Here is a 16,935-nt window from a genome sequence, read left to right as displayed (position 1 = left end):
CTACTTTTTTAGTGTATAATTCAGTGGCTTTAAGTATATTTTCATTGTTGGGTAATCATCACCGCTATCCATCTCTAGAATGTTTTCATCATCCCAAGTTGAACTCATTGAGTGGTAACTCCCCATTTTTTCCTCCCCTAGCCTTTAATAACTTCAGTTTTCTCTATGAATTTGACTATTTTAGGTACCTCTCATAAGTAGAATCATATAGTATTTGTCATTTTATGTCTTGCTTATTTCACTTAGCATATGTTTCCAAGGTTCGTTTATGTTGTAGTTTGTATCAGAATTTCATTCCTTTTTAAGGCTGAAAATACTCCGTTGTATGTACATACCACATTTTGTTTATCCATTTATCTGTAGATGGATATTTGGGTGTTTTCACATTTTGGCTATTGCGAATAATGCTACTATGATCATTGGTCTACAAATATCTTAATCTGTTTGTAATTATTTTGGTTATAAATGTAGAGGTAGAATTGCTAGAGCCTAATGGTAGATACATTTTTATTATGTGACCTTTGTTGTGAACTTCTTGACATTAGGGATAGTACCTTGCTTTCCTTTATCAAGTCTGAGCCCAGTACCTGAATATAGTGGAAATTGGACCTTATGAGACCTTTTATGGGGATAAAGAAATGGAGGAACTGTCTTCCTGCTTACACAGTGACAAGTCTTATGACATTAGATAGGGATTACTGGAATATAAGTGCCTATTACTTGATCTAAGTCTCCCCAGAGTCAGGTCTATGGCAAGCCAAAGCATACCTACAAGCCATGCTTTCTGCAGTATGAGTGAGTCTGTTTCCTAAAAATTGCATATTCTCTGCTTAACTACTTGAATCTTCAGTGGCATATCATCTGATTATCACTATCACTAGAATTAAGTTTCATGAAAGCAGAAGGTTTTTCCTTTTACATGCTCTTAGTACCTCACTGCCTGGCATATAGCCAAAAGGTATTTGTTGAATTAGTGAATCAGTGAATCAATAGATAAATTTATAGTGGCTTTTCCTTATGGAGGAATTTCTCTCTTCTACTGCCATGTGAGGAATCCCCAGATGAAATGCAGACGTTGATGCTTTCTTAGTCTTGATTAATCTCCCCTTTGATATAGTAACATCTTGTAAAACTAAAGTATGATATCTTGACCAAGATTTCAACATTCATGTAAACCACCAATAGTATTCAGATTTCCCCAGCTTTACTCATATTTATGTGTATGCATATATGTGTGTATTCAGTTCTATGCAACATTACGTGTGTAGATTTGTAAATCCACCATTAGAACAGTTCCACCATTACAAGGTTCCCTCATATTGTCCTTTTACAAGGACATTCAGCTACCCCACATCTTACCCCCATTCCTGACCTCTGGTAACTGCTACTCTGTTCTCTATTTCTGTAACTTTGTCTTTTCAAGACTGTCATAGATATAGACTCATACAGTATGCTACCTTTTGAGAGTGACTTTTTCCCCACTTAGCATAATGCCCATGAAATTCATCTAATTTGCTGCATGTATCAATAGTTTGTTCCTTTTCACTGATGGGTGTTATTCCATGGTGTGGCTGTACTGTGGTTTGTTTACCTACCCTTGAGGGCATCTGGGTTCCCAGTTTGGGGCTATTACAAATAGAGTTAGTATGAACACGTACGTGCAGGTTTTTGTGTGCACATATGTTTTCATTTCCTTTAGATAAATGCCCAAGAGCGCAATTATTAGATTGTATAATAAGTACATGTTCAGTTTTGTGAGAAACTGCCAGACTGTTTTCCAAAGTGGCTATATCATTGGGATTTCCACTAGTAGGGGTTGAGTGATCCAGTTTCTCCACACCCTCACCAGCATTTTATGGCACTATTTTTTAATTTTAGCTGTTGTGATACATGTACAGTGATAGATTATTGTGGTTTATAATTTGCATTCCTCTACTGGCTAACAACATTGAACATCTTCTCACATGCTTATTTTTCAGATGCTTGTGTTTAACCGTACTCCACCTAAACATTTGAGTAATGTGAAGGACAGGAGACATAGAGATTTGCCTTGATTAAGGCAAATAAAACACTGCCAGATTTTCATTTCCAAACACAGTCCTAGACAGAGATAAGAGAGCTGGCAGTTTGCTCCATTGTTTATTAGATACCTAACATTCATTCTAAAACAGAGGTATTTTAGTAAAATGCAGTCAGCCTTAATTATACTGGCACTCCCCGGAGATAGATGGAAGTACTGCTGAATTTTTCTGAGTTATAATTCTATACTAGAAAGCATATCTTAATTTTAGACATCCTTTATGACATTTTGTTTGGAGATACTCCAGTTGGCCTCTCTAATCTGCAGTAATCTATTCATGCACTAAAAGTAAATATATATGGGACGCTTGTTATGGAGAGTGGTTTCTAATGTATTTTGTTTAATTTTTAGATTATTTTTAAAATACTTTAATGCTGAGTCCCTGAAAATAGCTAAATGCAATTACCTTCACATTTTTATTATTGTTATTACAAGTAGGCATTTGGTCTCTTACCTTTAAATGTTTTCCCCTTCTCTTTAACAGGTTGATTTAGTGAATATTGGAAGTACTGACATCGTAGATGGAAATCATAAACTGACTCTTGGTTTGATTTGGAATATAATCCTCCACTGGCAGGTAAGAATCCTGATGAATAGTTTCCTTTTGGGTAACATGAATCTTGCTTTTCTTTATTTCTGCCCTTGACCTGTGAAACGAATGTGTATTTCTAACAATAACAAACCCTTCTCCATAGTGCTACTTTTTAAATTGACACAACCATGTCATCTGAAATGTTAAGGATCATCATGGTGTAAAATAGGTTCTGGTACATTTACAGGAATATTTTTCAAAATTTTATTTCATTGAGTAGGCATAAGGTAAAAATACAAAGTCCCAGTCATAGGTGACTAATTTTTTTTCACAAATGTATGTTCTATAATTTGTCTATAAGTGAATTTACATAGCTTCGTAAAAAGAAAGGCATTTTTAAATTCAAATCACTATCAAAGGAATGGGGTTTTCTCAGTCTTGGGTACTCTTAACATAAATTATTGCCAATAAAAGATGAGTAGAGTATGGGTATCTCTATCCATAAATGTGTTATACATACAAACTCCATAATCTGATTTGGAAATTATATATATTTTTTTATTTTATTTTTTTTATTATACTTTAAGTTCTAGGGTACATGTGCATAACGTGCAGGTTTGTTACATATGTATACTTATGCCATGTTGGTGTGCTGCACCCATCAACTCGTCAGCACCCATCAATTCATCATTTATATCATGTATAACTCCCCAGTGCAATCCCTCCCTCCTCCCCCCTCCCCCCTCCCCATGATAGGCCCCAGTGCGTGATGTTCCCCTTCCCGAGTCCAAGTGATGTCATTGTTCAGTTCCCACCTATGAGTGAGAACATGCGGTGTTTGGTTTTCTCTTCTTGTGATAGTTTGCTAAGAATGATGGTTTCCAGCTGCCTCCATGTCCCTACAAAGGACGCAAACTCATCCTTTTTTATGGCTGCATAGTATTCCATGGTGTATATGTGCCACATTTTCTTAATCCAGTCTGTCACAGATGGACATTTGGGTTGATTCCAAGTCTTTGCTATTGTGAATAGTGCCGCAATAAACATACGTGTGCATGTGTCTTTGTAGTAGAATAAGCGAGCATAGGGTCTTCTGACTATCTATTTGACCTCTGCAAAATGGATTGAAGGATTTGTGGAAAAGATACACATACCCATACATATATGGGTATGTGTATATATGTGTGTGTGTGTATATATATATATGCATATATACAATATGCATGTGTATATATATATGAGTGTGTATATATATATACACGCATATATACAATATACATGTTTGTATATGTACAGTCATATCCACACATTATATATGTATATATGACCAACATGAACTTACATTCACTAATACTATTCACTCATTGTATATATACACATAACTCATTTTACACATATATATGCATATGTGTGTATATGTATTTACCAACATGAACTTAAACTTCCACAGTTAGCACCTTAGTGGCATTTGGTATATTGTCACCCCTGTTCTGGACCATGGTCCCTTCACTATCAAAAGAGTAAAAATAAAAATAAACATGTATATGTTTCTTATCACGATTAAGTGGGAGAATATCTGCAAGACACTCAGTGTAGTATACCACTTTTATTTGAAGTGTGTCATATGACTTGATTGCTTGAAGTTTTCCACTCATTTAAAAATTTGGAGGCTGAGAAATGACTGCTATTTTTACTGGTCAGGATTACTTTTTTATAAATCAGCTTTTTTGAAATGTAATTGTTATACCATCAATGCACCCATTCTAAGTGCAAAATTCAGTTTGCATCAACCTGGTTTAGTTTTGATTCTTGGTAGCTTCTCAAACTATTTTGAGGGATGAATATATCCCCACCAACCCGCCAGTTCATTAAAATTTGTAGGACATTTACAGAGTAATATAGCCATCATAGCAGTCTAATTTTGGCACTTTTCCATCACCCTAAAAAGAAGTTTTTTCTCCATTTACAGTCATTTTTCACTCCAACCCCAGCCCTAGGCAATTGTCAGTCTATTTCTGTCCATACATATTTGCCTTTTTGGATATTTTATATCAATATAATACATGCTATTGTGTGTCTGACTTATTTCACTGAGAGTAATAATTCAGGTCCAACCCTATTATAGCAGATGTCATGGCTTCATTTGGTAAACTTGAATTTTAACTTGAATTGTAGATTGCTCTTGCTTAGAGTCAGATAGTGAGCAGACACTAAGTGTACCTACTCAATTCAGCAGCCATATTGCTCTCCTAATTGGCCCGCATATATTTTTATTCCAACTTCTTTGAACAGGCTTAATACTATTTCACAACAGTAAGCGGGGAGAGGGGAAGAGAAAGAGCAGGAATTAATATGTGCTGGCAACAAAGAATAGCTCATAGGAGCCTTAAGTGAGCCCAAGTTGGCCGATTTTCAGCCCGTTCCATATAGTGATGGTTGAAATAGAACCACCAAGCAACATACCCACCTCTCCCCAAGCTGCTTTTCATATGTTGCGCAGTATTTCTCGAAATATCTTGAGGAAGGAACACTTTTTTCCCCTAATCCATTGTATGTAAGATACAATAAAACCAAAGCATTACAAAAATAATACCCAAGCTTCCTCCTTTATTATTAAATGCAATAGACATAAATGGTACTCTGTAAAATCACTACATAAGTTTCTTGATGCACTCTCAATTGTTGACTTTATCTTATGGCATAGTAACAAATAATTCTTAGAGTGAATCCAGTTTGCAGATCCCACTTTGCGTAACACAGATGTAAGTTTTGACAAAGTCAGCAGAACTCAAGCATGCACAGAGCTCCAAAAGCCACTTTGAATTGTATTTATCGTTTATACTATTTCTCATACGATCTTACCATTTTTAAAAATATCCTGAAGTCCTTTCCATCTGAACTAGTCTAAGATAAACTTTCAAGACTATTCTGTCTGATAAAATCTTCACTTGCTTGCAAGTTGTTCATTTTTTTTTTTTTTTATTAGCATGTGGAGGAGCTTTTGTGATGGGGAATATCAAAGAATGCTTTTACTTTCTTTCTTTTTTTTTTTTTTTTTTTTTTGAGACAGAGTCTTGCTCTGTCGCCTGGACTGGAGTGCAGTGGCCGGATCTCGGCTCACTGCAAGCTCCGCCTCCCGGGTTCACGCCATTCTCCTGCCTCAGCCTCCCGAGTAGCTGGGACTACAGGTGCCTGCCACCTCGCCCGGCTAGTTTTTTGTGTTTTTTTTTAGTAGAGACGGGGTTTCACCGTGTTAGCCAGGATGGTCTCGATCTCCTGACCTCATGATCCGCCCGTCTCGGCCTCCCAAAGTGCTGGGATTACAGGCTTGAGCCACCGCGCCCGGCAAAGAATGCTTTTTCAATCTTTCTTTGTCCGAGACCTCTCTTAGAGCATGTTGTTTTCCATTTATGCCCTTGAATCACCATATCCTTGAGATGGCAAGACTGTAGACTCTTCCCAGCCTCTGCTTACTTATCTCATCTCTCTCTTATATCACACTGCCATGTTCTAAAACTATTAAGCACACTTTGAAAAAATTGTCTTGCTCAGTGTTCTTCATCATAATCCAGTGAATCTAAAAATATGCTTTTTACCAGCATTACATATTTTCCTTCCTATTAAATGGTAGAAGCCCTTATATCTCAGCCAAGATTAAAGGGCATTTTGCTCAACTTAATGTACCTTCTAGATCTATCAGATTAAGAGCAGCATTTAGAGATAGAAAGATGTTGACCCCTTGTTCTAATGCCACATACTATGTTATTAATAGTGCCATAGAGGACTTCTCATTGAACTTGTGAAAACTCAGGAATGCAAACCCTGTTTTCCTTACTGTTTTTCCAGTGTCCATCTCAAATAAAATTGCTAGCGTAAAACAATAACGCATATTTTGTAGCATAGACAGCTTTGAACAAAATTGCAAAGCATGTAACGTGTGTTTGGCATCTTTTTCTTCCTTAAGTGCAATCCATTTTTTTTCAGAGTGCTAAACTTGGCTCTGGCAACCAGCTGGTTATAAAAACAAATCTTGCTAACAGTGGTGAGCTATCAGAAGTCAGGTCCATACTTTTGCTGGACAATTCAAGGGATGTACTTAATGGCAGCGCTATTCACTTTAGAATCTTTGTATTACTGATACAATTTGCAATTATAGGAGAATGATGACGTTTGCACTGCTGAAAGCCATCCCTGTAAATTTCTGCCTACCAAGTCACTTCTGTGCAAGACAGTTCTTGCTCTGCTCTTCTGCAGAGCTTCACACAAACTATCCTTACCATATAAGATTATTCCTACCCTTCTTCACTTCTCTTCCTCTGCTGCAACTTCTTTTAATTACAGTCTGGGTTCTGGGGAGTAGACTTTGGAGTTGAGTTTGGCAGGCAGCATGTTTATTAAGCCATGCCCTGGGGAAAAAAAAAATCACCTGTAGAAGGGCAGAGGTAACAGGAGTGGAAAGAGGAAGAACTACAGCTGTGATGTAAACCCTGTAACACCCTTATTCAACCCCATGGACAACTTGCAGCTAGGATGACCCTTCAGAGTTGTCTCAAGTGGAGTTAAAATGCTGGAGTGTTTATACTACGCCCCTTCATCAGTCAATAGATGTGAGTTGCCCTGGAAAGAGTGTGACATTGGCTGACTGGACTCGGCAAGTCAGGTGGTACCTGAGAGAACTAACAAGAAGCTGCCTGACCACAGCTGGAGCAACAAGCCCTTCCTTTGAAGGTCCATCTTGGCGGTGCATCTCCATGTCCATCATGCCTTCTTGGCCCAGTTAACTCCTAGTCATTTTTAAAAATCACTACTCAAGGACATTTCAACTTTTTTCCTTTCAAAAAATGGATTTCTAGTTGTATGCACGGGCACACACACAAATACATTTGTTTAAATTGAGCCTCTTTTAGAGACAGACCTGAGGACAGGACAATTTTGTTTACAGGCTCACCTTTGGGACTGGCTCAATGATTTTTTTGAAAACTGCCTTTTATGTAGGAAAAGGAGACATGATTATCATACATTGCCCTTGATTACATTTTTTCTGTGCAACATTTGCACCTAAGTAGAAGCAATAACAATGAGGCTGAGGCTGATAAGCTGAATTAGTGACATTAATGATACTAAAGGAGTTTTGGATTGTATACTTTGTTGTCCTTTAACATTATGCGCATAGAGGGCAGACTGGCCAAGCATTTCACAAATGAATCGCGTTCATCATTGGAGGATTGCTTGATTATTGCAAATCCATTACCACCATTAAGCCACGATCTGCTGATTCCAGTCCTGATTTAGCACAGAACACAGAATACACCTCCTGCAGTCACTGTACATAAAGGTTTGGAATTTATAATTTTAGAATATGAGACAAATTACATAATTAGTTGACCTGTATTCCCTGAGTAACTGACTAAATAAGTAGGTCAAGAAGGAATTAGGAAAACTGGATAATCCACTCCTAAATAATAGACTTAGTTATCAAGGGATTGTGACAAATATATGCGAAGTTTTCCTATCTCCAAATCATTACTGTGTTTACAAAGCATCATCTCAAATCTTTTAAAAGTATGTTAAAATGAGATTTAGTAGTATATCCTAAAATTTGCATTTACTTTTTAATAAAAAGATGACTAACATTGGAGATGTTAAAATATACATTTACCCCAAAGGCATTTGTTAACTTCTATATGGTTGAAAAAGTAAAATTGTCATATTTAGAATGCACAATAAATATTCATCATCTGATCAAATGTTGATAGTATGTGAACCTTAACCTTCCCAGAGGAAAGTTCCTAGTGGTACAGACTAATGAGTTTTACATAGATGTCTTCTTCCAGCATCTCGTAAGGGGCTTATATTTAAAAAGTAGTCTTTAATACATAATAAATAATTCTTTAATAAAAGACATCGTTTTTTCTATGAGGTGTCACTGCATTCATGAAACTTAGAAAAAATGCTTAGAATGGATTTCTGCATCAGATGACTCAGAAGAATGAAACTTGATAATCTGAATAACATCTTTACATGCATGACGCCTATGAGAGAATCAAATACATGGAAACCAATTAATGAAAATAGAACCAAGGCTACACATGTACAGCTCTTAGGGATAAATATTTCTTTCCTTTGTTGCTTTTTTCTTTATTTTAGGAAGACAAACATTTCTTCTTTTCAGTTCAGACAGTAAATATAACTCTAGTTAAATGATGGTATGAAATTAGGGGCTTTATTTGACCATATTTTGTACTTTGACCTTACACTAACCTTGCATATAAGATACACAGAAATGAGGCCTACGAAAGGTTAAGCAACTTGTCCAATTACCACAATTAATAACAAAGGCAAAATATGAACATGTACTTGAAAAAATGATTATGCTATTCAAAAAGCACTTTTATATCTTAAGTCCTTGGTTAACAGTAAGTTTAATGTTTTTATACACTGTCTTCTCTAGCTTGTTCATTGAAAGCTAGAAGGTGAGCAATTCTATAAACAGTAAATGCTCATTCTAATATGGCAGAATCCAGGAGTAATAATGAACACATTCAGTAAATGGTATGGCATAGACACCAAGGAATCAGAATAGACTCCTCACCTTTTAGAATAGACTTACTTCGGGTAGACTCTCTTATGTTTTATTACTAATTGGCCCTAAAATTTCTATTAAGTTTGCATGGTTCTTGCTCAAGGAATTTGTTTTCTTATGAAAATTTATTTCCACATGTAGGTCAAAAATGTAATGAAGAATATCATGGCTGGATTGCAACAAACCAACAGTGAAAAGATTCTCCTGAGCTGGGTCCGACAATCAACTCGTAATTATCCACAGGTTAATGTAATCAACTTCACCACCAGCTGGTCTGATGGCCTGGCTTTGAATGCTCTCATCCATAGTCATAGGTAAGATTACTGAGACATTAAATAACTTTTAAAAGTGGTGATTTAGACTCTGATGACATATTTTTCCCCAGTACGGTTCCAGATCATGTCCTACTTTACAACATGTTATGTACGTTGACCACATTGATCTAACATTCCATTGGAATGAACTAATTAAGAATATTTTCCTGTGTTTTATGTGATACATATAATTTAGTTGTTGAAATATTAACATTAGTGGAGCATGAAATTGGTTATGGTAGAGGGTTTGACATTGGGACTCCCAGAAACTGCAGGTTGTATTCTAACTTTGCCTAGACCGGGGTTGGTCTTTTTATACAGAAAATGTGTTTGTGTAAGCCTAAACTATACAGCTAAAAATGGTTCTAGATCTCATGTGAGTAGTTGTAGTTAAATTAATTACCATCATCAGATAAATAGCGTGGAGAAAAAGAATCTGTCTTATCAAATACACACACAGATATCAAACACCATAAAGTCCTGTATACTTTGTTCTAGTTCAGGGTCATAAGACGCTCAGAACATTTTAGCAACCAAGACAAAGAGCAGAACACAATTAATTCTACGACGTAGTGTTCAGAATACCAAAAGAAACGATTGCGCTGGAACAGCAAATCAATTGCTATAAAGCAAGAGAGCTTTTGTGGATCTTAATAAAAAGAACTCACCGTAATACAGTGAACCAAAGTCCTTAACTGTATTCCATACAACATTGTATTTCCTTTTCTTAAGATGAAAAAAGTTTTTTTTTTTTTTTTTTTGCTTTTCTTGTGTAAAGCTCAGTAAATGAATTAATAACAGTTCAAGAAAAAACAGTGTAGGAAATGCATATGTATAAGTATACACACACTTATAGATACGATATATATACCATATATACTACACCATTTAGACTCTATGTATATATCTGTATATATGTATATATATATACACGTGTGTGTGTGTATATGTGTATATATATATATGCATGTGTGTGTGTGTGAGAGAGAGAGGGACTATAGTTACTCTATTTTGGTCTTCCTGTTACCCATTTCATTTACCCAACCCAGGGCTAAATGCATTGACTAATTAACTGTGTTTAAAATGACACCGGACTGCATCTTGCCTAAATTTCAGTGCAAGTTATGTTTTTTTGATGATTCTACAATTTTCCTATGCCAATCCTGCTTCTAGAAAAGCTCAGAATATGAATTTTCTCTATGGTAAAGCTCAGTCCAAGAGCAAACACACTTCAAATAAGCATCTTTGGCAGGTGTCTTGCTCCAGCTGGATTTAATTAACCCCATCCAGATCGGGTTTCCAGGTGAATTACTCAGCAACCTGATTTTAGAAAAGAGGCAGACATGCATTCAAATGTCATGTTAAGCAATGTTACCACATTGTTTACCATATGACAGAAGAAAAATTTTCCACAGCTTCAATACAGTTAGATGAGAAGGGATAGAGACATTTGGTCTGTGTTTTAAGTCAATGCTCATTTATGCAGCCACATGCTTCACACTAAGGGCCTGAATATATTGATTTTGCTGTTCATGTACACATTTGCAGATGAGCAAAAATATCAAGGATCAGGCTATATGGTCCTTGTTGGCTCTCTAACATTTTCCCTTCAAGTGGAAGACTTCAGTCCTGCAAGCATGTTCACACTCTATATTTGTTAATATTCTATTTCATGATTTCTGAATACATTTGTAGGTAATATAGTAAACATACCCAGATTGCCCTGCTTTATCTGTCCCTGACCCACTCTTTCTCTGTCAAAATAGCCTCATTTATATATTCTCTCCTGTCATATTGGATGAATCATCAGTAACTCTTTATGCATTACATGGTTACTTTTCAAGAGGTTCTTCACGGTTGTTTAATGCTCTTTCATGAATCATCTCCCCCTTCTTTTTGTATTTGACAGATGTTCATATTCTTTAAAGAAAAAAAATGCTTGAACTTTCTGTTCCAAAGAGATTGTCATTGGCACACTTAGGAATGTCATGAGGTGCCCTGATTTCAGTAATTGAGTGGCTCAACTATATAGAACAAAGACATGGAGTTAATATAGAGCGTAAGGGTTGACTCAGGGTCATGGAAGTTAAAAGTTGTGTGATAGAATGCAAAGTCCACTACATTACCCTTCAAGGGAAGCCAGATTTCTACTTTTTGTGTTAAAACCCAATGATAATTGATTAGAAATATGTACAAGATGCAGATAAAATTACAATAACTATAACGTTTCAATTATCATCCTAAATCCTTATTTTAGTGTATTACCACAGCAAATTAAAACAAAATGGACACTAGAGTCAGGAGCGAAGGGAAAACAGAAACACAGTGTATCTTCATGACCCCAACCCTACTTTATCACATTTCAATTCTTAGATGCAGTCAGTGTCAGCTACTTGTACTTTGGTTCCTGATGGTTATAATAATATGTATGATAATGTTTCTACTTCTTGACAAACTAATTTCTAAGAGTATAGGTATTTATTCCATGGTATGAAGCCCAGCCACATTACCTTTCATCCCCAGGTATTTCCTAATTTGATTACTTATAATCATTTTATTCTTGTAATTTTTGCTTTTATTACATTAAATGGTACGAGTATACCTCTTGTTAAATTTTTACCAAGCTTAGAAAGCAACTTTTGACCAATATGAAAAATGACAAAATCATCACACATACTTACTCTCGTCTCTTCTCCACCTCCCATTTTGAATTATACTATGTTTGCATCAGTAGTATTTGTAACATTTATATCTGTTCTGTAAAGATAGGTGTTTTTGGCTTGAGTCTGCAAATTGAAAATACATCACTGTTGTTATATAAATGTAATTAACATTACAGCAAAGTAATAGAAATGAATGCTTTTAAACAATTATGATTTTGTAGACACCATTCTAGGTAAAATATCCCATCAAGTTCCATGACATAGATGCTATCATTTTACCCATCTCACAAATAGATAAACTGAGTCATAGAGAGGTTATGTAATTTACCTAAAACTATTTGGCTCGTATGTGGTAGAACTAGGATTTAAATTTTACTATCCTAATCATGGTGTTGATTTTATTAAAAATCTGGTAATCCTTGGTTGCAAGTTCATAAATTATGGTCCAGGTTAACATTAAATGCTATGTGAGTTTCCTCCATAGTTGGTTAGTTTTACAATTTTTACGCATTTGAAAATCATAGATATTTATAATGTTAATTTTAATGGTATAAAACAATTCATTTTTAATGCTAGACGTGACCTCAAAGGCCATTTTGTGCAATGCTGATTTTTTGAATGAAAATGCCAAAGCTCAAATAAATTACATGACTTACATATCCACACACTGAGGTGGTTAGTTAGTGGCCAAGGAAAAGGGGAAGACAAGGGAAAACAGCAAGAATACATAAGCAATGCTCTTTTTGCTCATCATACTCACTTCAACCTTGTATATTATGCTGTAGATGAGAAAACTAGTTTCTTATGTTCCCACCTATGTTCTTTTTCTACTCCCATTGCCTACAGAAAAAATGAAGATAAGGCAGAGGGTGCGTAGTGAACTTAAAAGTTCCCTAAATAGTCTACAATTTTTTAATTTTTAATATTTTTTCTTAAGTAAAGGCATTTTACAATTTACAAATATGCTAGTTTCCATAAGCTTGTTAGCTGTTTGGGGTATTTTGGAATATATGGAGGGATTACGATTTCCTAGTAAGTGTACAAAATTTTGGTGTATTAACCAGAGTAGAAGCAATTAAAGAACAAACAAATCTGTACATTTATTTACGTTTTTATTTTTTTTTGAGGCAGAGTCTCACTCTGTTGCACAGGCTAGAGTGCAGTGGGCCAATCTTGGCTCTCTGCAACCTCCGCTTCCCAGGTTCAAGCTATTCTACTGCCTCAGCTTCCTGAGTAGCTGAGACTACAGGCACTAGCCGCCATGCCTGGCTAATTTTTGTATTTTTAGTAGAGTCGGAGTTTTACCACGTTGTCTAGGCTGGTCTCGAAATCCTGGCCTCAGGTGACCTGCCCGCCTCGGCCTTCCAAAGGAGGGATTACAGGCGTGAGCCACCAAGCCTGGCCAATTTTGAATTACGGATTTAGAAAATAACAGCTAACCTACCTTTGTAACTTTTTTTTTTTTTTTTTTTTTTTTTTGGCAAAGGATGAACTCTTAAACAGGAGTCCATTAACAGATTCAAATATCCTAAAATAATATATAGATTCTGTTAACAGATATGGAGACTTATTTGTAGGAGTAGAAGTTTCATAGCTCTCAACAGATTCTCAAAAGTGTCTGTGATTCAGAAAAGGTGAAGAACCACTTTACTAATGATTTCCAGTGCTGTTGGGATAAATTGTAATTCGTTAATAGCCAAGACCTCATGCAAACTCAACCAGTTTCGGTCTCTCAAACTTACCTCCCACCACTTCATACTTAGAATCTTCCAATGGAGCCAGGCCTGTGAGATCTTGATTATCTGAGCATGTCTTGCTTTTTTCCTTCCCTAAGAACTTCAGTTCTCTAATACTCACACAAGTTAGAATTCTATTATCAGTATATTTTTAATGCAAGCCCAAATGTCTATTTAATCCGCCTTTCAGCCTCAGAAAACTTTTTTGACCTCTTCAGATTTTATAAAACATTTTCTTATTGTCTGTGTTTTTTCACATTTAGAGTTTAATTAATATGGCTTCTTCATTTTCCTTGCTCATTAAATTTAAAATCCTTACAAGACAAGAACTGCCTCTTACACTCCTTTGCGTTTTCTCTATTATCAAGTAATATGGTATGTACGTTATATGTGCTCATCCATTCTCTCGTGTAGTTGATAAATATTTCTTGAGCCTTTATTATGTGTCAGGCTGGGTTTCCAGCAGTGAACCAAACAGGCAATAAAAGATTGTACATTCTAGTGGAAGAGAAATATACAGAGACAAGTTTAATTAAATTATATAATATATTAAATAGTGTTAATGAGAACAGTATAAAGCAGATAAGGAGAAAGAAAATAAGTGTATGTGAATTTGATGTGAGGCATGCAATTTTCTTTTTCATTTATATATTTAGGAGACTGAGTTTTGCTGTCACCCAGGCTGGAGTGCAGTGGCACAATCATGGCTCACTACAGCCACCCAGGTTCAAGTGATTCTCCAACCTCAGTCTCCTGAGTAGCTGGGACCACAGGGGCATGCCAGCACACTTGACTACTTGTTTTTTTTTTAAAGTCGTAGAGACCAGCTCTCACTATGTGGTTCAGGCTGGTCTCTAACTCCTGGCCTCAAGCAAATACTTTAGCCTCAGCCTCCCAAAGTGCTTGATTTACAGGTGTGAGCCAAGGTGCCTGGCTAGGATGCAATTTTAGATAGGGCTTGGGCAGGGAAGAACTTTCCAGTGATGTGATTTTCGAGTAAAGACCCAGTGGAAGTGAAGTAATGAGCCACGTTGATGTCTTCGAAAAGTGAATACAAATCCAAATGCAGAAAACTATGGATCCTGTTTATGGAAACTGAGGAAAGAGACAAGAAATAAAATCAGGGAGTTAATAGGGACCTGGGCCCTGTTCGACTTAGTAGATCACATGAAATACGTAATTTTCACTTCCCCTGAAGTAGAGATTTGAGAAGACGGATATGATGAAACATGTTAACAGATCACTCTGGCAACTCTGCTGTGCACTGATTAACACAGGCAAGAGTGAGAGAAGAGGGAACAGTTATGAGGCTATTGTGATAATTCATGCAAGATAAAATGGATTTTGGACTAGAGTGATGGCAGTGAGGATAGTCAGAAGCAGTCAAATTCTAAATACATTTTGAATTAAATGTTGTGTGAGAGTAAAATAGTCATTAAGGATGACTCCAAGGGTTTTCATCTGAGTAACTGCAATTTTAAGCATGTTCGTTATTGAGGAAGGGAGAACAGCAAGAAAAATAGATAGGTTTGGGGGAGTGTGATGAGGATAAATATCAGAAGCTCCATCCAGGACACTTGAAGCTTGTGATGACTAAATGGAGATAATGAGTATGCAGAAGAATCTATAATTTTGAGTTTAGGAAAAAGATCTGGGTTAGAGATATAAAACTGGGCATTACCAGTAAATAACTGGTATTGAAATCCATGAGACTGGATGAGATAGATAAATTTTTGTTGCTCGGATAAGCTAGCGTAGATTATTTGTCGTCTTCAGGATTTTCTTTTCCCCCGACATCTTGACTGATGTATAATTAACAATACAAACATTGTATGTGTTTAAGTATACAACCTCAGCAATTTTTTTGAGACAGGGTCTCACTCTGTTGCCCAGGCTAGAGTGCAGTGGCACGATTATGGTTCACTGCACCCTCAATCTTCCTGGGCTCAGGTGATCCTCCAACCTCAACCACCTCCTGAGTAGCTGGAACTGTAGGCATGTGACACCACACCCAGCTAGTTTTTCTTTTCTTTTCCTTTCTTTTTTTTTTTTTTTTTTTGTGGAGACAAGATTTCACCAAATTGTCTAGGCTAGTCTCAAACTTCTGGGCTCAAAGGATCTGCCTGCCTCCATCTCCCAAAGTGTTGAGATTACAGGCATGAACCACCACACCCAACAAGATTTTCAATTAAAATTACAACTTGTTTAAATAGAAATGTTTTGAAGGGTAAATGAATTACACTCAAACCTTAAGGACTATGGGGCATGGGTTGTCAATGAAAATTAAGCATGGAAGTAAATCTCACGGAACATGCTAGATTGATTTATATTTGTCTTTGTGTATGTGTGTATATGTATGTGTTTTAGGCCAGACCTGTTTGATTGGAATAGTGTGGTTTGCCAGCAGTCAGCCACACAGCGACTGGAACATGCATTCAACATCGCCAGATACCAATTAGGCATAGAGAAACTACTCGATCCTGAAGGTTGGTAAATTTCTGGACTACCACTGCTTTTAGTATAGTAGAGTTTAATGTTTTCATCCAAGACTTGTCATTTCTACACAAAATACAAAACTACATATCTTAAGTTTTCCAGTACTCTAGATATATTTAAAATGTTCTGCTTTCTTGCACTATATTATGAATTGTCTTATTTAATTCTAGTTCTCAAAATACCAGTATCTAAAATTGCAGTGAAGACTTTGAGGAAAAAAGCCTTTAAAATGTATATGCCCTTTGGATGCAGCATACTGCATTTGGAGTGTATCGACTCCAAATAATTATAAAAAGTTAATGTTTTGCTTATGCTACCAAGAGATTTGATAGAGTAATCAGCTATAATTAATTAGCTCCTCTTGCCAATTTCATTCATATACTCTATAAAAGGCAACATGGTTTACTATTTAAATCAAGAAATCTATTCCTGCCACTACTTCTGTTGTAATTTTTCACTGGGGAGGTCCTCTGTTGGATGGTTATTCATTTTCTGCTGCTTTAGTTGATAGGCAGAAATGTATTTGTTTTT

At 36.1% G+C, this 16,935-nt stretch overlaps 1 protein-coding gene across 3 annotated transcripts in view; it reads left to right on the top strand.

The window, feature by feature from the left end:
* DMD (dystrophin) overlaps positions 1-16,935 on the top strand; it is a 2,245,117-nt gene that overhangs the window by 400,019 nt on the left and 1,828,163 nt on the right. For all 3 annotated transcript variants that reach the window (XM_030933724.1, XM_030933725.1, XM_030933726.1), the window contains exons 5-7: positions 2,565-2,657; positions 9,337-9,509; positions 16,276-16,394. In XM_030933724.1, coding sequence (XP_030789584.1) covers positions 2,565-2,657; positions 9,337-9,509; positions 16,276-16,394 — 385 coding nt within the window. The remainder of the gene's footprint in view (positions 1-2,564; positions 2,658-9,336; positions 9,510-16,275; positions 16,395-16,935) is intronic.

This window comes from Rhinopithecus roxellana, chromosome 7, assembly GCF_007565055.1.
Source record: "Rhinopithecus roxellana isolate Shanxi Qingling chromosome 7, ASM756505v1, whole genome shotgun sequence".
Taxonomy (NCBI): Eukaryota; Metazoa; Chordata; class Mammalia; order Primates; family Cercopithecidae; genus Rhinopithecus; species Rhinopithecus roxellana.
The sequence above is the reverse complement of the archived record's forward strand: the minus strand, read 5'-3'. Positions and strand labels throughout refer to the sequence as shown.